This window comes from Triticum dicoccoides, chromosome 2A (genome assembly GCF_002162155.2).
Source record: "Triticum dicoccoides isolate Atlit2015 ecotype Zavitan chromosome 2A, WEW_v2.0, whole genome shotgun sequence".
In the NCBI taxonomy this organism is placed as follows: domain Eukaryota; kingdom Viridiplantae; phylum Streptophyta; class Magnoliopsida; order Poales; family Poaceae; genus Triticum; species Triticum dicoccoides.
In genome coordinates this window covers 191,418,450-191,445,283 of record NC_041382.1, presented here as the reverse complement: position 1 = coordinate 191,445,283, position 26,834 = coordinate 191,418,450, and the positions used below count along the sequence as shown (strand labels likewise).

At 46.0% G+C, this 26,834-nt stretch overlaps 1 protein-coding gene across 1 annotated transcript; it reads right to left on the bottom strand.

Moving 5' to 3' along the window:
- Positions 1-2,595: 2,595 nt before the first annotated feature.
- LOC119354150 (sugar transport protein MST6) lies at positions 2,596-5,247 on the bottom strand. Its single transcript, XM_037620863.1, has 3 exons — positions 4,917-5,247; positions 4,146-4,474; positions 2,596-3,974 (listed from the first exon to the last, which is right to left on the bottom strand). Exons 1-3 carry the CDS (start codon positions 5,047-5,049, stop codon positions 2,856-2,858), a joined length of 1,581 nt encoding a protein of 526 aa, XP_037476760.1. The 5' UTR covers positions 5,050-5,247; the 3' UTR covers positions 2,596-2,855.
- Positions 5,248-26,834: the final 21,587 nt, after the last annotated feature.

Here is a 26,834-nt window from a genome sequence, read left to right as displayed (position 1 = left end):
TGGGCATCATTGATCTGCACTCCTTTGGGCGGGCTCTGCGACTGCGATGGCTGTGGCTTCAATGGACCGACAGGAAGTGGCCTTGGATTGGCTCCAATATCCCCTGTGATTCCATGGATGCTGCTCTGTTCAACGCTTCCACGGTCATCTCCATCGGCAATGGCGAAACTGCCAGCTTCTGGTCCTCTTGCTGGCTTCAGGGTCAAGCCCCAAAAGAGTTAGCTCCGGATCTGTTCAAGCTTAGCCGCAAGAAATCCATCACAGTTGCTGCAGGGATTGCTTATGACAAATGGATGACTGGGTTTCAGCGTATCTCTTCGGAGGCTCAACTACGTCAGTTTGTCGATCTTTGGCTGCGTATTCGTGACGTGCATCTGTCTAATGAAGAGGATTCTATTACCTGGCGGTGGACTCCAGATTCTGTGTATTCAGCAAAATCGGCTTACCTGCAACAGTTCGTTGGCACGTACACATCAATCAACCTCAAGAAGATTTGGTCTGCCAAAGTGGAGCCTAAATGCAAATTTTTCATGTGGTTGTGGTTGAACGAGAGGATCCTCACAAACGACAACATGCACAAGCGCGGACTGCCAAACAACGGCGCATGTAACCTTTGCGACCAAGACATCGAGTCCCCCGCCCACCTCCTTTTGCACTGCATCTTCGCGCGCGAGGTTTGGTTCCTAATCGCTGATTGGATTGCCCAGCCTGCGCTCATACTGCCTGTGGCATCTGGCGACTCTCCGTCGACATGGTGTATGACACGGTTTGCGGCCTGCCTCCTCACCATCTCGCTGTGGCAATCTACGGTTGTTGGAACATATGGAAGGAACAGAACCGAAGGGTCTTCGATAATGCAACCTGCAATGCTGACCAGGTGTTCTGCCTTCTCAAGCAGGAGGTGGCTATTGCTAATGCCCGCATCACCTGGAGCGTCTTTGGCGAAAACGAGCCGGAACCCGAGCCAGATTAGGTTCTTTATTTTCATGATTAATCTTGTGGCCTGGGGGAGCCCCAATCCCCAACTCTGTAACTGAATCTTAATTGCTCCTCTCCTGAAATGCAATAGCAGTACACCTGCTTTTTCCCTCAAAAAAAAAAGATGGCCCTTTCATTTTTCTTCTATATTGAATATTTCAATGCACCAAGAGTCTAAAGGTAAATATTCTAATGCAACAATATTTCAAATTTAAATTCAGTTTATTCTCACACATGCTCTAGTTGTCCATATGAATTGCCCACAAAGTGCTCCATATGAGGAGGGTAGGTTTGCGGAAAAACACTGGCTTCGGGATCGGTCGGGCTTGATTCTAGGCCACGTTGAAAACCTAAAAGTGTCCGTTCCGAACATTTGTGAGCTATTTAATGAGCCGTATTGAAGATTCCTTTATGACCCAAACAAAAATGGATAAAACAACCGATATGCAAGTAATTGGATCAAGGCTCCTTGCATAAAAGGCCATCTACAACGCGGGGTGATAGGAACAGGATGCTAGGTTAAGATTTCTACTTATCAGCAATACCACCATCAAATCAAATATTTAGGCATGGTATCAATGCAAAAAAAGTCAGTGTCGCAGAAGTGAAAGTGTTTAATAAAATGGCCGCCATTCTTTTAATCATCCAATACAGTATAGAGTCTCACAAAGTACAGGATAAGGCTACAACCAACGACCCATCTAACATAATGAAATGCATAAACCATCATAATTATGTCATCATTAGCAAAAAAAACATCACTCTTGGGTCTCGTTGCAAAATGCACCGAACGGGCAACGCTAAAAATTAACAAAATGCACCGAACCTAATATGCGTCCTTGAGCAGCTCCTTGCCATTGGCCTACACGCGCTTCGGTGTGGGGGCATGCACGAGCCCACCCGGCTGGGACACGACCAGAGGAGCCGCGGGTGCAGCAGAGGGGTCGCTCGATCCCGGCACCGTGGCGAGATCGCGGCCATGGCGGCCGCCTACTTGGGGCAACTTCAGCGAGAGGTGGGTTGCTTTTTTACAGGGTTGAGAGGTCAGTTGTGACAAGCCGTTAACGACAGACATGCTATACTTTAGCGTTTTGCCATGTCAATTTCAATGGCAAGCGGTTTTCAGTGCGTTTTGTCAATGTTTAGTGTTGCGGTTGATGCATTTTGCTTGAAAATCATAGTAGTCCTTTTTTTGCTAATAACGACACAACTGTGATGATTTTATGCATTTCACTCCATCTAACAAAACGACCTAGATTTGCAGCGGCTAAGAAACTAGAGAAGTACCAACTTAACACACCAAAGAGAAATAGCGCGGATTTTGCAGTTTAATAGCGCCGTTTTTCATATAGTTTAATAGCGCCTTAATTAGCAGCTACTAGTGTTGAGGGAGAGGGCCTTAAGTAGAAAATCGTTTATTTATTCTTTCTCAAGCGCCTCCGTAAGCATTGTACATTGTAGATGCTCTAACCAGCATTGTACTAGTAGTGGGCAAACATCCCTAGATTAGATGAGAGATGCTGCAATTTGCAGTTTCTCTACAAACCAAGAATTGCATGCCACATTGCTCATGATGCGTACAAATCATGTTAACTCAGAGCGCACAGAGACAGCAAGTTCATCCAACCAGCATCTATATTCATCTTTGATCCAAAGCCACCACGGCACAAGAGTATATATATCCGGGCACAAAGGAGCCCAAACTTAATAAAGAGAAAAGGAAACTGGGAATGATTAGTGACGCACCGATTGTTCGTCATCATCCTAGGTAGTATGGCGATTATAATACAGAAGACAAATGAAAAATCAGACGAGGACTCAAAAAGTCCTCGAACGGCCTCGGATGGTAACGGCTTATTGGCCGGCCGGCGACGACGTCACGGGAGCTTGGCAGCCTGGAGCTTGCCGTTGGAGCGCATCTCGACGTCGGCGCCGCCGACGTGCACGTCCTCGTCGCGGATGAAGCGGCCCCAGTACCAGTGCGCCTTCCACACGAGCACCATCTCCTCGATGGGCACGTTCTTGGTCTCCGGCAGGAAGAAGGCGACGAAGAGGGTCATGACCACCACCCACGCGCCGAAGAAGAAGAAGAGCATGAACTTGAAGCGGCAGAGCATGGGGAGGAACGCCTGCGCGATGATGAAGGTGCACAGCATGTTCATCGACACCGTGATGCTCTGCCCCGCCGACCTGATCTCCAGCGGGAAGATCTCGCTGGGGACGAGCCACCCCAGCGGGCCCCAGGACCACGCGAACCCGGCCACGTACGCGCAGATGAAGAGCACCACGAACGCCGCGTACCCCTTGGGGATGTCGGCCACGCCGGTGAACCCGAACTTGGCGCCGATCAGGCTGCCCACCACGATCTGGCAGGCCAGCATCTGGGTGCCGCCCTGCAGGAACAGCTTGCGCCGGCCCAGCCGGTCCACGGTCACGATGGACACGAAGGTGGCGAAGACGTTGACGAGGCCGGTGATGACGGCGGACATGAGGGACGCGTCGTCCGCGAACCCCAGCGTCTTGAACAGCACGGGCGCGTAGAACATGATCACGTTGATGCCCGTGAGCTGCTGGAAGAAGGGTATGGCGATCGCGAAGGTGAGCTGCGGCCGGTAGCGGCGCTGGAGGATGTTGCGCCACGGGTGGCTCACCAGCTTGGACTCCTCGCTAGCGGCCACCAGGTCGCTGTACTCCTCCTCCACGTCGTCCGTGCCGCGCACGCGCCGGAGCATCTTCTTGGCGTCCTCGGTGTAGCCGCGGTCGATGAGGGAGTTGGGGGTGTCGGGGAGGAAGAGCGCGCCGATGGCGATGATTCCGGCGGGCACCGCGGCCAGCGCGAGGCTCACGCGCCAGCCCCACCCGCCCTTGATCTTGGCCGTCCCGTAGTTGATCAGGTTCGCGCACAGGATGCCGATGGTGACCATCAGCTGGAACCCGATGTTGAGCATCCCCCGCAGCCTCGCCGGCGCCATCTCCGACAGGTACACCGGCACCGACTGTCCAATGCAAGCAGTAAAAAACATCGTCAGCCATACTGTAAAAAAGAAGTCACTCCAAAGCAAGGTCTGAATTTTTTGCTACAGAAGAGAGTCAATAACAAAAGAAAACTGGAGAGTCAAAGAAACGTCACAAACAAAGTCAAAGAAACAGTGGCGACAGAAGTATACCTGGTTGGCGAAGCCGACCCCGATGCCGAGCAGGACGCGTCCGAGGATGAGCATGAGGACGTTCTTGGCGGCGCCGTTGAGCGCGGCGCCGACGAGGAAGGTGACCCCGCCGGCGAACATGGACCACTTGCGGCCGGCGACGCGGGTGACGGTGGCGGCGAAGAAGGAGGCGACGAGCGCGGCGAGGTAGAGCGAGGAGGTGAACATGGTGAGCAGCTGGCTGTCGAACTTGCAGTACTGGTTGCTCTGGTTCCGCTCCGCCTCCTGCTCCTGGTGGTACACGCCCGGGAAGAACTTCATCAGGAAGGGGTTCATCGAGGTCACGCCACCTGGTGGACGAACGCCATTGCAAAGAGTTAATTAGTTTCCTTTGTTGGTGATTTCGCTTTAAAGTTTCTGCATGCACATCTTCTCTAGAGAAAGAAATACTAGGAGTATTAGAGTTTGTTTATTGGAAAGAATGCCAGGTGAGAAATACATGAAAAGATTCATGGCGGCTTCACAAGAACCCGGCGAGTAGTGGGATAAAGAAATGAAACGGAATATCAGAGATTTGTTTCCATGTGTATAAACGAGGCCGAAAATTATGCATGTGGGTAGGCGGACGGTGGAACAACACAGCATGCCGGATGCAAACAAACTTTCTAGTTTGAAACGATGGGTGCGAACAAAATTGAGCATGTCGAGCGTCACTTCTCTGTAATCATGATGAAGATTACAAAATAGAGCGGTTGCCATGGACGGGAGTAGATTAAAAGGGGCCGGACGTACCGGAGATGCCTATGTCGTATCCGAAGATGAGGCCGCCGGTGGCGGCGACGATGCAGGCGAAGAGCACGAACATGGTGAGCTTGCCGGGGTAGTCCTTCCCCCCGCCGGTGTTCACAACCGCGCCGCCGGCCATCGCGACTGCCGCCGAACAGCACCGGAGTTGATCGGCACGAAAGCCAAAAACGAAAGACCAAGGCGACACTAACAACAACTCAAGACGGACTCAATGCCTCTCGAGATTCACAGGCTCTCCAAGAAGAGTTCTCTGTGGTGGCAGAAAGAGAGGCAGATGGAGACGAGAGAACGCGGAGGAGGACGATGAGAGAGAGAGAGGGAGGATGAAATGGAGGCGGAGCGGGCACCAATTTATAGGCTGGAGAAGGCGGGGCTCCATCGGAGAGGCGGGCGAATCCGAGGGTTGGACTGCAAAACCTCCGCCCAGCGTCGCGTTAGCTTTTCTTTCCCTTTTTTTAGATTTCGCTCGGCGATACCACGAGTAACTGCGGCTGTGGATATGCACCTCTATCCAGCTAGTACCCGATTTCCTGGAAAGAGTCGATGCCGCCATTAATGCGCAGCTGTGAACGTCGCTCCGTTTCGGTGTGAGCTCGCTCGTGGATCGCCGTCCGTTCGCGACGCGTGTCCGCACCCGCACGCCCCAGGAGGAAGTCGGAACTGATTAACACCTGTCGGTGTTATCCGTTCCGTTCGTTGATGCGGAAAGCAGTAATTGAGCGGTGACAATTTAGCATCGGAGGTTCGCCGGCCAGCGCTACGCCAGTAGTAGTACGCCACGAACGGGGATCGTTATCTGCCTGCTGACTCGGCCACGAATCAGACGCACCGCACCGACTTCTGACGGTGAATCCGCACCTTCCTGCTCAGGTTTTCCGGAGTGTGAACATCCATGTCTGGAGATGACCTGGTTGTATGGATCGTAATGATGCCTCTGGAAGACACCGTTGCTCAACGTGCACGTTCGTCGGAGCTGACACGACCCCTTTGCTTCAGGTATATGCTTCCATTGGAGACGTTTAAGAATCGATTACGATGTACGAACTCTCGCTTGCGCCGACAGCAGGAATGCACACCCCGCCTCTGCATGCCCACAGGGGGGGGGGGGGGCGGAAGGGGCGGCCGCCCCGGGCCCCCAACATCCCAGGGGGCCCTCCCCAGCCAGGTGTATATACTAGCCCAAAGTGCAGATCGTGAAAAAAATTCCCTGGTCCAGCAAGCAGCCCGCGTCCTTCATGGCATCCGGACGCTCTTCTCTTAATAGGAAAACAATGACGTAGATAGCTCAGTACACGGGGCCTGCCCTGTTTTCGTTTTGATCGCCACAATTTTCTCCAACAAGATCGCTGCAATCATTTTTTTTCCTAACAACATTGCTACTACTATCGTAAAAAAAAGATCGCTACTTATCCCTAATTCCACCAGACCCAGTGCTCCGATCGCGAGTGCCCATGCTCGGACGCCGACGAACTCCTCTTGCGAGACTCCAGTCTCCATGCGCCGGACGCACACGGGCATGCACGGCCAGACCGCATGGGCGCATGGCCGAGCGCCTCCCGCCTCCCGCCAGACGCCGGTTCATTCCACATCGTGTCATGGCCAAGCCCCAGATTATCGATCAACGGATGTGAATCCAAGGTGTATCGTATTACCGTGCTGAAATTCAGCCATTTGTGAGGTATACATGCTTGTAATCATACTTACAAATTATATCACTTCTGTTAAACTAATTAATTGGACCAATGGTGAAGCTGCTTTTACTTTAAGTAAATTGTAGAACTTTAGTGCTGAAAGTTTCTTAGATTGGAATGAGATATTTTCATAGGATTTTTTGCGGTATTTTGGCACAAATTTATTTTTAATAGATTTGAGTTTACAGCCCTTACAAATTGTCTTATGTGATTGCATGTATATTCACTCCCATCATTGCAAATTCAAGAGCTTTAAACTCTTGTGCAATTAAAAAAGTCATTTAATCTATATTATGTACTTCCTATTTTTGTCTTCGTGCATTTTACGATCCAAAGTTCAAAAAATTATTTTAGAAATTTATTTATGAATTATGTGCCGTGACATGATTGTATAGTCATATGCAATCCACATATTATTACGAGTATTAGTAAGCCCGAAATTTTACTTTCGCCCCGGGCCCTCAAAATCTTAGGACCGGCCCTAGTTGGATCGCCCAAGGAAGAGTCGCGGAGGCGCGGACGCGCAGCCGGAACACGGCGTCCCTGGTCCAATTGATGATGCGCCGTCGCACGCGCCGTTTGTATTGGCAGCGCTGCGGGACGTCGGCGTCGGCGAGATCGCGGGGCGATCGCGCGCGGCGTGAGTAGGGAGGACATGCCCCTTTGTGTAGTAGGGACAAACACCGGCCACCATCCTACTACCCGGCTACTTGTGGACGAGACGCGTGAGCTAGCGCGCGATCGATCGTCAGAATTGGCAGTGGCCGGCGATCAAGATAGCAAGTTTGCAAATCATTACATGCGCATTGCGCACTGATGATGGTACGACCAGTCGCCTACTCCTAGCGTACCACAGGCACTCCATGACAGTAGGAAGTAGCACATGGCATCAAGAGACGGACGACCCTACGCTACGCGGCCACCGACTTGGCTTGATTTTCCATAAACATGCAGCGGGTCAAAGCGAGTTAGCCGGCCATGCATGCCTGCCTCCTCTTGTGCTAGCTTATCCGACTACGGTCCGCCCATTGTCTTGGATGGGCGTATCCGCGTGGTATGCCACCACGTTCTCGTGCCGACGCCAAGGAATGGCAGACAGGGAAAGAGGAGACGAGCAAAGCACGCGTCGCTGCATGACGACGAGAACCAGGTGGGCCCAGCGACTCCCGGTCCGACCGGCCGTTGCGCCCTGTTCCCTTCCCTGGCCACGAGTCAACACAAAGTTGTCCATAATTTGGCCACGAGTCAACACAAAGTTGAGGCCAACTCCACCGTGCTGTTCGCGTGCGTTTATTTGGGGTAAAACGGACGAACCAGGCGGCCTAATGCACGGACACAAACGGACTTTTGTTCGTTTTCTGTTCGATTTCGTCCCATCCCGACCTAAATTTGCGTCGCTTTTAGGATGAAACGGACAACACGCGGACGTGCGGGCCGTATGCGCGTGTCCTCCTCTTGCCCGCCCGTCAGTGGCACATGGGCGCCTTTTTCTATCCGCCCCCTCCCTCCCTCCGGCCGCACGCCCTCCATTCTTCTTCACTCTTTCCCACCCTTCTCTTGCCGTCGCTGCTGCCATTGTAGTTGTGCAGCTCTGACGCGCGCTCGCCCAGCCCCTTCCCCTCGGCGCCCCCAAGCTACCCAACCACGGCTCGTCCGGCTGTGGGAGGTCGCGCCATGCCATGGATTGGCCGGTCACCGGGCCGGAAGACCATGGCAGGGCCGCAAGGCCACATGCAGGCAGTGGATCCTCCTCTAGCCGCTCGGATCTACACCGTCGGTGGTCCGCTGGCAGATACACGAATGGCGGTCGACCGGGCTCGGTGCTAGCCCAAAAGCTCGTCGGCGCATCATTGTCGCTCATTAAGTGCGAGCACTGCCTAAAGATGGTCGTGCGCCGCGTGTCTACAACGCCAAAATATCCTGGATGGGTGTTCATCAAGTGCTTAAACGATGGGGTACGTGCTCTTTTTAGCTTCGGTTTGTGCTCTAGATTTGAATAGTTGTGTTAACTTCAAATTTTGTTGTGTAGAATTGATGCAAGTTTTGGTATTGGGAAGAAGAGTGCATCGATATATTGATAGAGCGCAATTTAGTAGATATTAGTGCACTTTTAGCTAGCATAGAGGCCGTAGATGAAACAAGTGCACTTGTTGCTAGATTATAGGCTAGACACGAGACTAGATGCAAGGAAGCAACCTCTACTTTTTTAGACTCGAAGAAGAAAGAAACACGCAAGATGGAGGCGGCTCCTTCGCAGATTAACAATGAATGCATCGAGAAGGCGCTAATCCAACTTACAAGAGCAGTTGTGAAAGTTGGATATCTTTTAAAATGTATTCTTGTGGTTTTTGTTTTTTTGGTCTTGTTTTTCTAGTCAAAATTTGATGATGTATTTCCACGTATCAAGAATGAATAATGAAAAAAAAATTAACGGCTTGCAAAGAAAAAAGTACGCGGACAGGATGCGGCCGAGATGTGACCGCGCGTTGAACGCACGACCACCGCATCCCAGAATATGCCCGGACACGACCCTATGGCCCTATCCAAACAGACAGAATCCGGACAAAACAGACGTCCGTTTGGGATGGAATTGGCCTGATGGCCTCACTGTTGCTGTTGCTGGCCAGGGCCCACTAACATGCGACCATGGGAGATATTGCAAAGTTGACTGGGCACGGAAATGCGCGGAATGAACGTCGAACGAGTCGCTCCATGGCGTAACTGGACCCGACGGAGACTGGGTTGGGCCCCTACAAGAAGCCTCGTTTGGGAAGTCCAACACGATGAGACCAGTGCAACATGACACTAGTTTGGCGAGAAAGCTGCAAGTTGCATGGTTCCCTCAATCAATCAAAGAATAAATAAGCTGCAAGTTGCATGGCCGCATGGCGCATCCCCTCGATTTCATAGTGGATGAAGTGTACTATTTCTTTATTTTTTTTTTTGCGGGAAATTTCGTGCATGTTTCAAATGTTGGAGCTTTACCAACAACGAAATCTTGATGATCTTGCTATTTTAACCGATCGAATGTGTGGACGTAAACGACGACGGGTGCAGCATCCTCGAGAGACCAACGGGAAAAACGTTCACTTCCTCCGGCGGCGCACCGAAGAAGAGCTCGACCCCACACTGAGAACGTGCGGGCATCTAATCTGGAGTTCCGTTTAAGTTATTGCTCTGAGTTGGTCCCTGGTTTCTTCGAGTTTCACTTCGTACAGTGCCTCCCTTAGATCCTTTTGATGTTGTTCGTGTGGAGTTAACTGTATCTACAGAATTTCTTAGTCCATTGCTATCAGTCAACTCAACTACTACACCCTATACAAATTAGTACCAGTCAAATTTCGGACCAAGAGCACGATCTACCGGACGGTGGAATTCTGAGCTTTCAAGTCAAGACTCAAGAGGAACATATTATCCACAGGTGCTTCGAGGACCAAAAGAACCGTCCTTCTTGTGCAGTCCTAACAAAGTAAATGGATCTATCATGGATGGAGTGAAAGCAGCCACTCTACATTCGAGCAGAATATCCAGGGCCAATTCTTTTGAGCGATTCTCAACCCCTCCCTAGCTTCTCCTAGAATCGTCACTATATATAATTTTATCTAATTAATGTCTAATTAGCTAGGATTGTAAAAAAAATATGAAATGACGATTCTAGAAAAAGCTAGAGAGGGGGGGCGATTCTGGGAGAATAGCCTAAAAGAACTGGCCCCCAGTGTAGGCGAGCATGTTATCGCATGCACATCTCTGTCAAGACTAATCCAACTGTAACCATGCGTCTGAGCAAGACAATATACTCTCCTCTCTTTTTTTTCTGTGGTGAGACCAAGACAACATACAAGCCAAGCATATTCTAGTTTGGTCACATCCGGGACGGTGACACCGTCGGCCAATAAGGAAAAACGGCATGGTAAATGCCAGTCTGCAGACAAGAAGAATATACTTGGTCGTCGATTCGCTGAATTGACATGTGCAGAACGGGGCACTGGACAGTGGACACCGCAGATTTCATAGCGGAGGTGAGCGGATAATCGAGCTTGTGGTTGAGTACGCCCTCCCCAAATGTTTCCTAATGCCAAGCTGTAATCGTATCGAATCCAGCCTATATTTCCCGAGAATGACGTAAAATTCTATCTGATTACGATCGAGAGCGACATACATTTGTGGAGAGCAGTAAGAAACCATGGCCACCAAAGAATAATGGCAGCTTGGTTGGTGCTGTAATGGCTCGTCAGTGGTGTCACTGTAATCGGTCGGAAAGAATTTAAGTCACCCCTTCAGGATCGGGGAATATCATGTTAGGAAATCTGAAATTCCTGCATATACATTGAGTTGGTGAAGAAAAATTGCACGTGGAAAACTAAGAGCTCATTGACGCAAAAATGGACAAACTACATATGATCCCCGGAAAGAGGTGAAGTAATCTCTTTTTTATGAAAAGAGGTGAAGTAATCTTTCTTCGTTAGATCTGTTTCAAATTCTGAGTTTAAGTCACAAACTGCTGCCTACTGAGCCGTATGAGTGGATTCAATTCATATGCAGCAGCTTTGTTTTAGGGATATTCATATGCAGCAACCGGACGTCAATGCCTCGATAGTCAAATATAATGGCCTTATCCATATCGGCTTTAGGCCAGTGGGAAAACTTTGACTTTTTACTCAAAAAAAAAACTTTGACTTTGCCGGATGCCGGCTTTGGTGTGGCCATCTGAACATATGCTGCGTGCATCGTCCTGATGCAGAGACCGGGGTTATCTTTTTTTCAACAAAAAAAAAATCTAAACATATGTGAAAAAAAATTATAGACATGTGGACAACATTATGTAGCAGCGGTGCGATCCTATTTACCGCTTAACATGCCAGTTATAGTGCCATTCATACGTGGCAGCTCCTATACGCCGCGCGTTGCATCATCGCACGCCACACGAGAGAACAACCTCCGACTAGGCCGGCCCATTGGCAGGTGCGACTCAAGGCTTGACATTGCAGCGGCAAAAGTCCAAAAAAGAAGAGCCCCTGCATGGAATCGAACAAAAGACATCTTGTTCTTGAATGCCAGTAGCTAGCAACTTGAGATGTTGGGCATTCGTGACCTATCGCTAGTGGCAAATCGAACATTTTTAGTTTTTTTAGTAATTCATGAAAATTGCGATTTTTTAAACTGAGAATAATTTTTGAAATTGAGAACATATTTTTTTGAAAGACAGACATTTTTTCAAACTTGATTTTTTTAAATAAAAATGTGAACATTTTATGAAATGTGATAACTTTGTTTTTGTCACACTAGCTTTTGCCTACTTTGTTTATACCACTCTAGAATTTGACATCTCATTTTTGCCACTCTTAACTTTTGACAATACATCACAATTGCCATTTCATAACAAAAGCATTTTTTTCTGAATGACAATTGTGACATGTTATCAAAAGCTAAAAGTGGAAAAAGTGAAATGAAAAATTATTGCTTTTGCCATGAAATGGCATTTATGATACATTATCGAAAACTAAGAGTGGCAAATGTGAGATGTCAAATTCTAGAGTTGCATAACAAAAGTGAGCAAAAGCTAGTATGACAAAAACAAAGTTCAACATTCAAAAATGTGCATAATTTTTCAAAAAGTTCAACATTTATGGAAACACAAACATTGTATCAAACATTTGATATTTTTCTGAAAAATGCGAACATTAAAAAAAACATGAACAAAGTTGAAAATGTCAACCATTTTGTAAAAACACATTTTGTTTTGCAAAAGAGAACAATTTTTCAAATTCCAAACAAAATTTTAGAATATTGGAAATTTTTAAAAAATTGCGAATTTATGAAAAAAGAAATATAAAGATAAAGATTATATAGAAGGAAAGGAAAAAAATATTCTGAAAATATATATAAAAAGAAAAAGGGAAGGAAAACCAGTGAAGAAAAATAGGAAAAAACAGAAGAAAGCGCAAAACGAAACAAAAATGTGTATCTTAGTTCCTTGGGCCGGACCATCTTCGGTTTGCTCCCTGATCGTATGTGCGAAGCAGGAGCATTGCGAAAATCACTAATTAAGGAGTACTCGTTGCAAAGAACACTTCACTTACTTAGGTCGCGACTTGTTGCAATTTGGAAGTTTTCCCTTTTTTCGTAGATTCGTTTATTCAAAATGTTTTATCTTTTAAACCGTACGTACAAATCTTGAACCATTTTTATTATTGAATTCCTCGCGTCCAGATCTTCAAAACTAGATCCTATGTTGATAGGTTTTGACGAACTTTTTTTCACACGAAAAAACCGGAAGAAAAGGAACCGCGCGAAAAAACCGAAACCGGGAGCACGGTTTTTTTTCCTTTTCGAAAAAGGCACGCCCTTGCCTCTTGCGAAATCACACCTGTGCCTCTCGTAGAAGCAAAACCGTGACTCTCGTGGAAGGAAAAAAAACAGAAAACGCGTTTTTTTCGTTTCCGAGAGGCATGACCGTGACTCTCGCGAAAGCACAACCGTGCCTCTCGCGGAAGTAAAACCGTGACTCTCGCGAAAGAAAAAACAGAAAACACGGTTTTTTCCCTTTCTGAGATGCACGACCGTGACTCTCGCGAAAGCACAACCGTGCATCTCGTGGAAGCAAAACCGTGACTCTCACGAAAGAAAAAAAAATAGAAAACACGTTTTGTTTTTTCCTTTTCGAGAGGCATGGCCGTGACTCTCGCAAAAGCAAAACCGTGACTCGCGCAAAAGAAAAAAAAAGAAAAAACTCGTTTTTCTTTTCTTTTCTAAAAGGCATGCCCGTGACTCTCGCTAAAACACAACAGTGCCTCTCGCAGAAAAAAAACCGTGACTTTCGCGCAAATTTTTTTTTTCAAATTTTTCTATCGAAAAGCTAAGAAAGACCGGGGGAAAACCAAAACGTCGAGAAAAACCGAAAAAATAAATTAAAAAGCCGAAAATTCATGCGAAAAAATAAAAAAACAAAATCCGGAGGCAGCGTCCAGAGCGCGACACGTGGCGAATGGCTGAGAGCGCGCCAAACGGCGCTGATCGTTGCGAGGCTCCCGAAGGAGGGCTCGTTAACTAATTGCTCCCGGAGCATTGTGCCGCAATAATCGGCGTATAGGGATTTCGTTTAGGAAATTCCTATTTGCCGCTCTCTGCGACAAACTGTCGCTAATTCGCATAGAGTCACCGACTAGCAAACAAGGGGGGCCGGCCCAATTACGAGGTAATTCACGCCCTACAGTTTCCAATTTTGTGAACCTCCTAGAAGCAGCTTTTTTGCGTTGTTTTTTACACCACTAGCTCCTCCTGCGTGGGTCGGCTCAGACAAAGATGGCCCTGTGTGAATCCCTACCAGTCTGCCGCAAAATGCGGCAGACAGGAGGTCCCTTTAGTTCATACGCAGGATCATGCCCTTTTTCCCTCAGTGAGTCGGCCCATATAAGCTTCTTCCTTGCACCGGTTTTTGGAACCTTCTAGAAGGTTCTTGATTTTCATATTTGTGGTTACTTTGATTTTTCTTTTGCCTTGTTTAGTTTGGTTTTATTTATTTATCCATTTTATTTTTATTTTTTTTTATTTTTATGTTCTTTTCTTTTTGAAGTTCAAATTTGCGAACATTATTCAGTTTTGCTAATGTCTTAAACTCCAGGAATTTTTTTTGAAATCCACGGTATGTTTTCAAATTCATGAACTTTATTCAAATCCAAAAAAAATTTATAAAGCTTTGTTTTTTGTTCAAATCCATGATATTTTTTCGAAATTTTTGATCCTTTTCAAATTGAAAATAGAGCAGCTATTTTCCTGAGACAAAGACCAGCAGCTAAAAAAAGGAAAAAAATAGCAATCGAGCAGAGACGGGCGAGCGAGCGAGCGTGGGCGAAAGGTTTATTGGGCCGCGGCACATGCATTCGCCATGTTGACCGCAGGAGCCAACGGGCGCTTGACACGCTGATTAGGTGCTCTCGTAGCAGCGCCTCATGGTGGTTTTTCTTTGCATAGGCTTTCTCCCCCACTCTCTCCTACATGCAGTTATGACACATAAGCCTCACATCAGCGGTAGATTCTTTAAATTCAATTATAAAACTTCGTCTTTCAAGTTGTTGACCTCATTTATGATCCGCTATCACCATTAGCTTCCTCGCAACAAGCATTTTGAAAATAGATTCCATGTCAGATGTTTCGGCAACTTTTTTCGTCGAAACTTGTGAGACTACTGCCACTTAATTGACATATTATTACCTAGTTAGTTGTCAGATGAACTAACTTCGCTGCCAGATTGTTGAACGTTGATATGGACGACTAAGACTAGCCACAATGGAAGTAACTTGAGCAGTAACTTCGAGTCCAACTCAGCAAATTTGTCTATGTGGCAATGAGTTAATGAAGAGAGAGGTAGTTCTAGTAACTTAGCTAGTTACTGTAACATCACATGTCCCAATGCAATATGAGTCTATAACATAATAAATGAAGCTTTACATGACACCACATCTATGTTACTACCCACTATGAAGGTAGTAATATAGTCTAGGGATATGTGTATGTTACTACTGTATGTTACTCTTCACTGTGGGTAGTCTAAAAGACTTGCTTCATGGTACTTGCTCTTCTTACTTATTGTTCACACTAGAATACTCATTCTCTTTATATGCAAAAAAATTGGAAAGTTTGAAAATATACAAATTTATTGTCGGATGACTATATACAATCATCGTGGCAACAATTCACCTTAAAAAAGTCTTGTTTTGAAGCCCTCGTCGAGACGAACCCACCGTTGAAAACAGATTGCCAATCGGATTAACAATTTGTGAGATAAATAGTTTCAAAAATAAAATATACAAATAATGCAATGATTTTAGCATGATGCGCAAGATTCCTACATGTCTTCTCTTTATAAAGGGAAAACCCTGTCGCAATGGCCGCAGCAGGAGTGCATGCACTCACAGTTGCAATGTTGATTTCCAATATATATCTTAAAAAATATTTTCAGTACTCAGTTAAATAAAATAATATATTCAATGATTTAACACAACATGAAACAAATGTTTATTCTGTTTTTAAAATTTTGTTCATACGGTTTTGTGAGATGTGTTCATGATTACTTAATAGAAAATTACCCTACTGGTGAAACATGTTATGTAGAATCACAAAAGAAACTTTGTTATATGTAAAACTATTTTTACTCTATTTTAAAAATATTCATAATTTTAAAATGAATATGAGTGACAATAAAAAATATACTCATGTACCTCAGAGAGAGTGCATTACAGAAAAATCGCCAACCACCCCCTCCATTGAATCTCTGCAATTTTTCTCTCCACCATATAGAGAATCGTCAGTGCACTCTCTCACGTGAAGTCAAGAACTATCGTGAACTATCGTGGGTCGGCAGTTTTAGCAGACACTATTCGTTGGGCCCGGTAGTCCTTCCCGCAAGAAACTGCCGATAACGACAATTTTTTTCCTTGGGACTGTGATTTCTGTGCTCTCTCAAAGCCCCTCGGAGAAATATATGCAGGTGATGGAGGCGGCGTGGTATCTGTTGGAAATATGCCCTAGAGGCAATAATAAAATGATTATTATATTTCCTTGTTCATGATAATTGTCTATTATTCATGCTATAATTATATTATCCGAAAATCGTAATACATGTGTGAATACATAGACCACAATGTGTCCCTAGTGAGCCTCTAGTTGACTAGCTCGTTGATCAACAGATAGTCATGGTTTTCTGGCTATGGACATGGAGATGTCATTGATAACGGGATCACATCATTAGAAGAATGATGTGATGGACAAGACCCAAACCTAAGCATAGCACAAAGATCGTGTAGTTCGTTTGCTGTAGCTTTTCTGAATGTCAAGTATCATTTCCTTAGACCATGAGATTGTGCAACTCCCGGATACCGTAGGAATGCCTTGGGTGTGCCAAATGTCAACGTAACTGGGTGACTATAAAGGTACATTACAGGTATCTCCGAAAGTGTCTGTTGGGTTGGCACGAATCGAGACTGGGGTTTGTCACTCCGTATGACGGAGAGGTATCTCTGGGCCCACTCGGTAATGCATCATCATAATGAGCTCAATGTGATCAAGTGGTTGATCACAGGATCATGCATTATGGTACGAGTAAAGTGACTTGCCGGTAACGAGACTGAACAAGGTATTGGGATACCGACGATCGAGTCTCGGGCAAGTAATGTACCGATTGACAAAGGGAATTGAGTACGGGATTGATTAGGTCCTCGACATCGTGGTTCATCCGATGAAATCATCGAGGAGCATGTGGGAGCCAACATGGGTATCCAGATCCCGCTATTGGTTATTGACCAGAGAATCGTCTCGGTCATGTCTGCTTGTCTCCCGAACCCGTAGGGTCTACACACTTAAGGTTCGGTGACGCTAGGGTTGTATAGATATGAGTATGCAGTAATCCGAAAGTTGTTCGGAGTCCCAAATGAGATCCTGGACATCACGAGGAGTTCCGGAATGGTCCGGAGGTGAAGAATTATATATAGGAAGTGTAGTTTCGGCCATCGGGAAAGTTTTGGGGTCACTGGTATTGTACCGGGACCACCGAAAGGGCCCCGAGGGTCCACCGGGTGGGGCCACCCATTCCGGAGGGCCTCATGGGCTGAAGTGGGGAGGGAACCAGCCCATAGTGGGCTGGTGCGCCCCCCCCCTTGGGCCCCCCATGCGCCTAGGGTTGGGAACCCTAGGGGAGGGGGCGCCTCCACTTGCCTTGGGGGGCACTCCACCCCCTTGGCCGTCGCCCCCCTAGGAGATCCCATCTCCTAGGGCCGGCGCACCCCCCTAGGGGGCCTATATAATGGGGGGGAGGGAGGGCAGCCGCACCTCAAGCCTTGGCGCCTCCCTCTCCCCTGCTACACCTCTCCCTCTCACAGAAGCTCGGCGAAGCCCTGCTGCGGTGACTGCTGCATCCACCACCACGCCGTCGTGCTGCTGGATCTTCATCAACCTCTCCTTTCCCCTTGCTGGATCAAGAAGGAGGAGACGTCACGCTGACCGTACGTGTGTTGAACGCGGAGGTTCCGTCCGTTCGGCGCTAGGATCTCCGGTGATTTGCATCACGACGAGTACGACTCCTTCATCCCCGTTCTTTGAACGCTTCCGCTCGCGATCTACAAAGGTATGTAGATGCATCCGATCACTCGTTGCTAGTTGACTCCATAGATTGATCTTGGTGAAATGTAGGAATTTTTTTTGTTTTCTGCAACGTCCCCCAACAGAGGCATCATGAGCTAGGTCTATGCGTAGTTCTCTTTGCACGAGTAGAACACAATTTGTTGTGGGCGTAGATATTGTCAACTTTCTTGCCGCTACTAGTCTTATTTTGCTTCAACAGTATTGTGGGATGAAGCGACCCGGACCAACCTTACACGTACGCTTACGTGAGACCGGTTCCACCGACTGACATGCACTAGTTGCATAAGGTGGCTGGCGGGTGTCTGTCTCTCCCACTTTAGTTGGAGCGGATTCGACAAAAAGGGTCCTTATGAAGGGTAAATAGAAGTTGACAAATCACGTTGTGGCTTTAACGTAGGTAAGAAAACATTCTTGCTAGAACCCTCTTGCAGCCACGTAAAAACTTGCAACAACAATTAGAGGACGTCTAACTTATTTTTGCAGCAAGTGTTTTGTGATGTGATATGGCCAAAGTTGTGATGAATGATGAATGATATATATGTGATGTATGAGATCATGTTCTTGTAATAGGAATCACGACTTGCATGTCGATGAGTATGACAACCGGCAAGAGCCATAGGAGTTGTCTTTATTTTTTGTATGACCTGCGTGTCATTGAGAAATGCCATGTAAATTAATTTACTTTATTGCTAAACGTGTTAGCCATAGTAGTAGAAGTAATAGTTGGCGAGAAACTTCATGGAGACACGATGATGGAGATTATGATGATGGAGATCATGGTGTCATGCCGGTGACAAGATGATCATGGAGCCCCAAGATGGAGATCAAAGGAAGCTATATGATACTGGCCATATCATGTCACTATTATTTGATTGCATGTGATGTTTATCATGTTTTTGCATCTTGTTTACTTAGAACGACGGTAGTAAATAAGATGATCCCTCATAATAATTTCAAGAAAGTGTTCTCCCTAACTGTGCACCGTTGCGACAGTTCGTTGTTTCGAAGCACCACGTGATGATCGGATGTGATAGATTCCAACGTTCACATACAACGGGTGTAAGACAGATTTACACATGCAAACACTTAGGTTGACTTGACGAGCCTAGCATGTACAGACATGGCCTCAGAACACAGAAGACCGAAAGGTCGAGCATGAGTCGTATAGAAGATACGATCAACATGAAGATGTTCACCGATGTTGACTAGTCCGTCTCACGTGATGATCGGACACGGCCTAGTTAACTCGGATCATGTTATACTTAGATGACTGGAGGGATGTCTATCTGAGTGGGAGTTCATTGAATAATTTGATTAGATGAACTTAATTATCATGAACTTAATCTAAAATCTTTACAACATGTACTGTAGATCAAATGGCCAACGTTGTCCTCAACTTCAACGCGTTCCTAGAGAAAACCAAGCCGAAAGACGATGGCAACAACTATATGGACTGGGTCCGGAACCTGAGGATCATCCTCATAGCTGCCAAGAAAGATTATGTCCTACAAGCACCGCTAGGTGAAGCACCTGCTCTCCCTGCAAAACAAGACGTTATGAACGCTTGGCAGACACGTGCTGATGATTACTCCCTCGTTCAGTGCGGCATGCTTTACAGCTTAGAATCGGGGCTCCAAAAGCGTTTTGAGAGACACGGAGCATATGAGATGTTCGAAGAGCTGAAAATGGTTTTTCAAGCTCATGCCCGGGTCGAGAGATATGAAGTGTCCGACAAGTTCTTCAGCTGTAAGATGGAGGAAAACAGTTCTGTCAGTGAGCACATACTCAAAATGTCTGGGTTGCATAACCGCTTGACTCAGCTGGGAGTTAATCTCCCGGATGACGCGGTCATTGACAGAATCCTTCAGTCGCTTCCACCAAGCTACAAGAGCTTTGTGATGAACTTCAATATGCAGGGGATGGAAAAGACCATTCCTGAAGTATTTGCAATGCTGAAATCAGCAGAGGTAGAAGTCAAAAAGGAACATCAAGTGTTGATGGTGAATAAAACCACTAAGTTCAAGAAAGGCAAGGGTAAGAAGAACTTCAAGAAGGACGGCAAGGGAGTTGCCGCGCCCGGTAAGCAAGCTGCCGGGAAGAAGCCAAAGAATGGACCCAAGTCCGAGACTGAGTGCTTTTATTGCAAAGGAAGTGGTCACTGGAAGCGGAACTGCCTCAAATACTTAGTAGACAAGAAGGCCGGCATCACGAAAGGTATATGTGATATACATGTAATTGATGTGTACCTTACCAGTACTCGTAGTAGCTCCTGGGTATTTGATACCGGTGCGGTTGCTCACATTTGTAACTCAAAGCAGGAGCTGCGGAATAAGCGGAGACTGCGAAGGACGAGGTGACGATGCGCGTCGGGAATGGTTCCAAGGTCGATGTGATCGCCGTCGGCACGCTACCTCTACATTTACCTACGGGATTAGTTTTAAACCTCAATAATTGTTATTTAGTGCCAGCTTTGAACATGAACATTGTATCAGGATCTCGTTTAATACGAGATGGCTACTCATTTAAATCCGAGAATAATGGTTGTTCTATTTATATGAGAGATATGTTTTATGGTCATGCTCCGATGGTGAATGGTTTATTCTTAATGAATCTCGAGTGTAATACTACACATATTCATAGTGTGAATACCAAAAGATGTAAGGTTGATAATGATAGTCCCACATACTTGTGGCACTGCCGCCTTGGTCACATAGGTGTCAAACGCATGAAGAAGCTCCATGCAGATGGACTTTTAGAGTCTCTTGATTACGAATCATTTGACACGTGCGAACCATGCCTCATGGGTAAAATGACCAAGACTCTGTTCTCAGGAACAATGGAGCGAGCAATCAACTTATTGGAAATCATACATACTGATGTGTGCGGTCCAATGAGTGTTAAGGCTCGCGGTGGCTATCGTTATGTTCTCACCCTCACTGATGACTTAAGTAGATATGGGTATGTCTACTTAATGAAACACAAGTCTGAGACCTTTGAAAAGTTCAAGGAATTTCAGAGTGAGGTTGAGAATCAACGTGACAGTAAAATCAAGTTCTTGCGATCAGGTCGTGGGGGAGAATACTTGAGTCACGAATTTGGCACACACTTAAGAAAATGTGGAATAGTTTCACAACTCACGCCGCCTGGAATACCTCAGTGTAATGGTGTGTCTGAACGTCGTAATCGCACTCTATTAGATATGGTGCGATCTATGATGTCTCTTACCGATTTACCGCTATCATTTTGGGGCCATGCTTTAGAGACTGCCGCATTCACTTTAAATAGGGCTCCGTCGAAATCCATTGAGACGACACCGTATGAATTATGGTTTGGGAAGAAACCTAAGCTGTCGTTTCTAAAAGTTTGGGGATGCGATGCTTATGTCAAGAAACTTCAACCTGAAAAGCTCGAACCCAAGTCGGAAAAATGCGTCTTCATAGGATACCTAAAGAAACTATTGGGTATATCTTCTACCTCAGATCCGAAGGCAAGATCTTTGTTGCCAAGAATGGATCCTTTCTAGAGAAAGAGTTTCTCTCGAAAGAAGTAAGTGGGAGGAAAGTAGAACTTGATGAAGTATTACCTCTTGAACCGGAAAGTGGCGCAACTCAGGAAAATGTTCCCGAGGTGCCTGCATCGACTAGAGAGGAAGTTAATGATGATGATCATGAAACTTCAGATCAAGTTGCTACTGAACTTCGTAGGTCCACAAGGACACGTTCTGCACCAGAGTGGTACAGCAACCCTGTCTTGGAAATCATGTTGTTAGACAATGGTGAACCCTCGAACTATGAAGAAGCGATGGCGGGCCCGGATTCCGACAAATGGCTGGAAGCCATGAAATCCGAGATAGGATCCATGTATGAAAACGAAGTATGGACTTTGACTGACTTGCTCGATGATCGGTGAGCCATAGAAAATAAATGGATCTTTAAGAAGAAGACAAACACGGATGGTAATGTGACCATCTATAAAGCTCGGCTTGTCGCTAAGGGTTATCGACAAGTTCAAGGGGTTGACTACGATGAGACTTTCTCACCCGTAGCGAAGCTGAAGTCCGTCTGAATCATGTTAGCAATTGCCGCATTCTATGATTATGAGATATGGCAAATGGATGTCAAAACGGCATTCCTTAATGGTTTCCTTAAGGAAGAATTGTATATGATGCAGCTGGAAGGTTTTGTCGATCCTAAGAATGTTGACAAGGTGTGCAAGCTCCAACGCTCGATTTATGGGCTGGTGCAAGCATCTCGGAGTTGGAACATTCGCTTTGATGAGATGATCAAAGCGTTTGGGTTTATGCAGACTTATGGAGAAGCCTGCATTTACAAGAAAGTGAGTGGGAGCTCTATAGCATTTCTCATATTGTATGTGGATGACATACTGTTGATGGGAAATGATATAGAATTCTTGAAAAGCATAAAGGCCTATTTGAATAAGTGTTTTTCAATGAAGGACCTTGGAGAAGCTGCTTATATATTAGGCATCAAGATCTATAGAGATAGATCGAGACGCCTCATTGATCTTCCACAGAGTACGTACCTTGACAAGATATTGAAGAAGTTCAAAATGGATCGGTCAAAGAAGGGATTCTTGCCTGTATTGCAAGGTACGAGATTGAGCTTGGCTCAATGCCCGACCACGGCAGAAGATAGAGAAAAGATGAGTGTCGTCCCCTATGCCTCGGCCATAGGGTCTATCATGTATGCTATGCTGTGTACCAGACCTGATGTAAATCTTGCCGTGAGTTTGGTAGGAAGGTACCAAAGTAATCTCGACATGAAACACTGGACAGCGGTCAAGAATATCCTGAAGTACCTGAAAAGGACCAAGGAAATGTTTCTCGTTTATGGAGGTGACGAAGAGCTCGTCGTAAAGGGTTACGTCGATGCTAGCTTCGACACAGATCTGGATGACTCTAAGTCACAAACCGGATACGTGTATATTTTGAATGGTGGGGCAGTAAGCTGGTGCAGTTGTAAGCAAAGCGTTGTGGCGGGATCTACATGTGAAGCGGAGTACATGGCGGCCTCGAAGGCAGCACATGAAGCAGTCTGGGTGAAGGAGTTCATTACCGACCTAGGAGTCATACCCAATGCGTCGGGTCCGATGACTCTCTTCTGTGACAACACTGGAGCTATTGCCCTTGCCAAGGAGCCCAGATTTCACAGGAAGACCAGGCATATCAAGCGTCGCTTCAACTCCATTCGTGAAAGTGTTCAAAATGGAGACATAGAGATTTGTAAAGTACATACGGACCTGAATGTAGCAGATCCGTTGACTAAACCTCTCCCTAGAGCAAAACATGATCAACACCAGAATTCCATGGGTGTTCGATTCATCACAATGTAACTAGATGATTGACTCTAGTGCAAGTGGGAGACTGTTGGAAATATGCCCTAGAGGCAATAATAAAATGATTATTATATTTCCTTGTTCATGATAATTGTCTATTATTCATGCTATAATTGTATTATCCGGAAATCGTAATACATGTGTGAATACATAGACCACAATGTGTCCCTAGTGAGCCTCTAGTTGACTAGCTCGTTGATCAACAGATAGTCATGGTTTCCTGGCTATGGACATGGGGATGTCATTGATAACGGGATCACATCATTAGGAGAATGATGTGATGGACAAGACCCAAACCTAAGCATAGCACAAAGATCGTGTAGTTCATTTGCTGTAGCTTTTCTGGATGTCAAGTATCATTTTCTTAGACCATGAGATTCTCCCGGATACCGCAGGAATGCCTTGGGTGTGCCAAACGTCACAACGTAACTGGGTGACTATAAAGGTACATTACAGGTATCTCCGAAAGTGTCTGTTGGGTTGGCACGAATCGAGACTGGGGTTTGTCACTCCGTATGACGGAGAGGTATCTCTGGGCCCACTCGATAATGCATCATCATAATGAGCTCAATGTGATCAAGTGGTTGATCACAGGATCATGCATTACGGTACGAGTAAAGTGACTTGCCGGTAACGAGACTGAACAAGGTATTGGGATACCGATGATCGAGTCTCGGGCAAGTAACGTACCGATCGACAAAGGGAATTGAGTACGGGATTGATTAGGTCCTCGACATCGTGGTTCATCCGATGAGATCATCGAGGAGCATGTGGGAGCCAACATGGGTATCCAGATCCCGCTGTTGGTTACTGACCAGAGAATCGTCTCGGTCATGTCTGCTTGTCTCCCGAACCCGTAGGGTCTACACACTTAAGGTTCGGTGACGCTAGGGTTGTATAGATATGAGTATGCAGTAATACGAAAGTTGTTCGGAGTCCCGGATGAGATCCTGGACGTCACGAAGAGTTCCAGAATGGTCCGGAGGTGAAGAATTATATATAGAAAGTGTAGTTTCGGCCATCGGAAAAGTTTCGGGGTCACCGGTATTGTACCGGGACCACCGGAAGGATTCCGGGGGTCCACCTGGTGGGGCCACCCATTCCGGAGGGCCTCATGGGCTGAATTGGGGAGGGAACCAGCCCATTGTGGGCTGGTGCGCCCCCCCTTGGGCCCCCCATGCGCTTACGGTTGGGAACCCTAGGGGAGGGGGCGCCTCCACTTGCCTTGGGGGGCACTCCACCCCCTTGGCCGCCGCCCCCCTAGGAGATCACATCTCCTAGGGCCGGCGCACCCCCCTAGGGGGCCTATATAAAGGAGGGGAGGGAGGGCAGCCGCACCTCAAGCCTTGGCGCCTTCCTCTCCCCTACTACACCTCTCCCTCTCACAGAAGCTCGGCGAAGCCCTGCTGCGGTGACTGCTGCATCCACCACCACGCCGTCGTGCTGCTGGATCTTCATCAACCTCTCCTTCCCCCTTGCTGGATCAAGAAGGAGGAGACGTCACGCTGACCGTACGTGTGTTGAACGCGGAGGTTCCGTCTGTTCGGCGCTAGGATCTCCGGTGATTTGGATCACGACGAGTACGACTCCTTCATCCCCGTTCTTTGAACGCTTCCGCTCGTGATCTACAAAGGTATGTAGATGCATCCGATCACTCGTTACTAGTTGACTCCATAGATTGATCTTGGTGAAATGTAGGAATTTTTTTTGTTTTCTGCAACGTTTCCCAACAGTATCAACCAAGGATCCCTCAACGCTCCTCTCGGAGGGTTGCATGAGAGCAGGATCAAGTTGCTTTCGGGCCGAAGTGCCATCCTTAGTTTTGTCTATTTCCTCGCCACCACCTTTATGTAATAATGCCATTTGTATCCCCTCGGACATTATTACTTGAAATAGAGTGCAATGGTTTCTCTAGAAAAATAAGACCCTGATAAGTGTCACATGTGTGGCATGAACACATAGCAACTCCAAATGTTTGTGATGGCAAATTTAGTGATGTGAGGATGACAACTTAGTTGTCAAGCATGACAATTTTTTATTTGTATGTCAAGTTCTAGTTTTGTTTTTTTTATTGTTTTTCATTTTCGGACGACAACTTTGGTTATAAAAACGTCAGAGCCGGAGTGCTTCTTGTCACTCATGTGACACTTATTATTTGGGAAAAAATAACGATAAAAACATGTTCTGAAAAATAACAAAAAAGGAAAAATGTGAGCGTTGTGATTTTCTTTGTTTTGAAGGAGGAGCCCTAGGTGTGTGAAGGCAACGGCGAGTCGTGCTGGGCCGCGACACCTACTTGTGCATACGCATAAATCCATTTGTAGCCTCATCTTCTCGAAAAACAAATTTTCCGCCAGGGAGCATAACATTCCTATAATAACATAAAAAAACAATGGCACTCCAAAAAGTTGAAACAAATTACCATACCTACTGAAAATGCGTCTATAACGTTACTTCCAAAAAGTTGAAACAAGTTACAACTTCAAAAAACAAATTTTCCGTCAGGGAGCATAACATTCCTAAAAAGGCCGCGACACCTACTTGTGCATACGCATAAATCCATTTGTAGCCTCATCTTCTCGAAAAACAAATTTTCCGCCAGGGAGCATAACATTCCTATAATAACATAAAAAAACAATGGCACTCCAAAAAGTTGAAACAAATTACCATACCTACTGAAAATGCGTCTATAACGTTACTCCAAAAAGTTGAAACAAGTTACAACTTCAAAAAACAAATTTTCCGTCAGGGAGCATAACATTCCTATAATAACATAAAAAAAACAGTGGCACTCCAAAAAGTTGAAACAAGTTACCGTACCTACTGAAAATGCGTATATAACATTACTCTAAAAAGTTGAAACAAGTTACAACTGAAAATGCGTGTGCAGGGAGTTGAACCCGGGTCTATTGCTTGGAAGCCAATTATCCTAACCATTGGACTACAGACGCATTGATGTTTAAATTTCAGATGAAACACCTTAAAATCTCATTGATATTTTCTTTCTACCCCACCACCATAAATTAGCAAATCCACCCACGCTTACAGAATGCGCACCGGAAAAGTTAGCAAGAACAATTTGATGAGGGCATCAAATAGCTTATTTTCATTTTTGAATTTTCTCTTGTAACAATGGAAGTGTTCAATTTTCTCTGAGGCGGTCAACTAACTATATCAAGAAATAACAAAAGGAAGAATGAAAACACTCACCTAACTATATGTGGATGAACATTACAAGACAAACTAATATTTAAAACACCAACAATGCCCAAACGTCTTATATTCAGGAATGGAGGTAGTAAAATTTACAAAAAGAAGAAGAAGAAAAATAATACTCCCTCCGTTCCTTGACATAAGGTGTATAGATTTTTGAGAAAAAAATCCGAAATATAAGGTGTATTACGTTGCATCACTTGTTTGGATATTTTTTTTAGGGATTTGATTACATTTCCTTATATTAGGCAAGGTCCTCTATTTTCTCATGTCAATTAGTCAGGTGTAATCTTGCCCAAAACTTGTGAAATTTACCCTCCACGTGTGTTCTTTAATTTTCGTGCCAAAAACTATACACCCTATATTCAGGAACGGAGGGAGTACACTACTTGTTGACCCACACAAATGACTAATCCTTCATGCGCCGAATTGCTTAAGCGAGCGCTCGGAGATGCAAATCCTACGTATGGATCATTGCGAGCAATATGGTAGTGCTTGCTCACGTGCA

Excerpts from the sequence above, each read along its gene's own strand:
- LOC119354150 (XM_037620863.1), bottom strand. The coding sequence starts at position 5,049 with ATGGCCGGCGGCGCGGTTGTGAACACCGGCGGGGGGAAGGACTACCCC. Across the intron at positions 4,475-4,916 it reads ATACGACATAGGCATCTCCG|GTGGCGTGACCTCGATGAAC; the intron begins GTACGTCCGGCC and ends TTCGTCCACCAG. Across the intron at positions 3,975-4,145 it reads GGGTCGGCTTCGCCAACCAG|TCGGTGCCGGTGTACCTGTC; the intron begins GTATACTTCTGT and ends TGCATTGGACAG.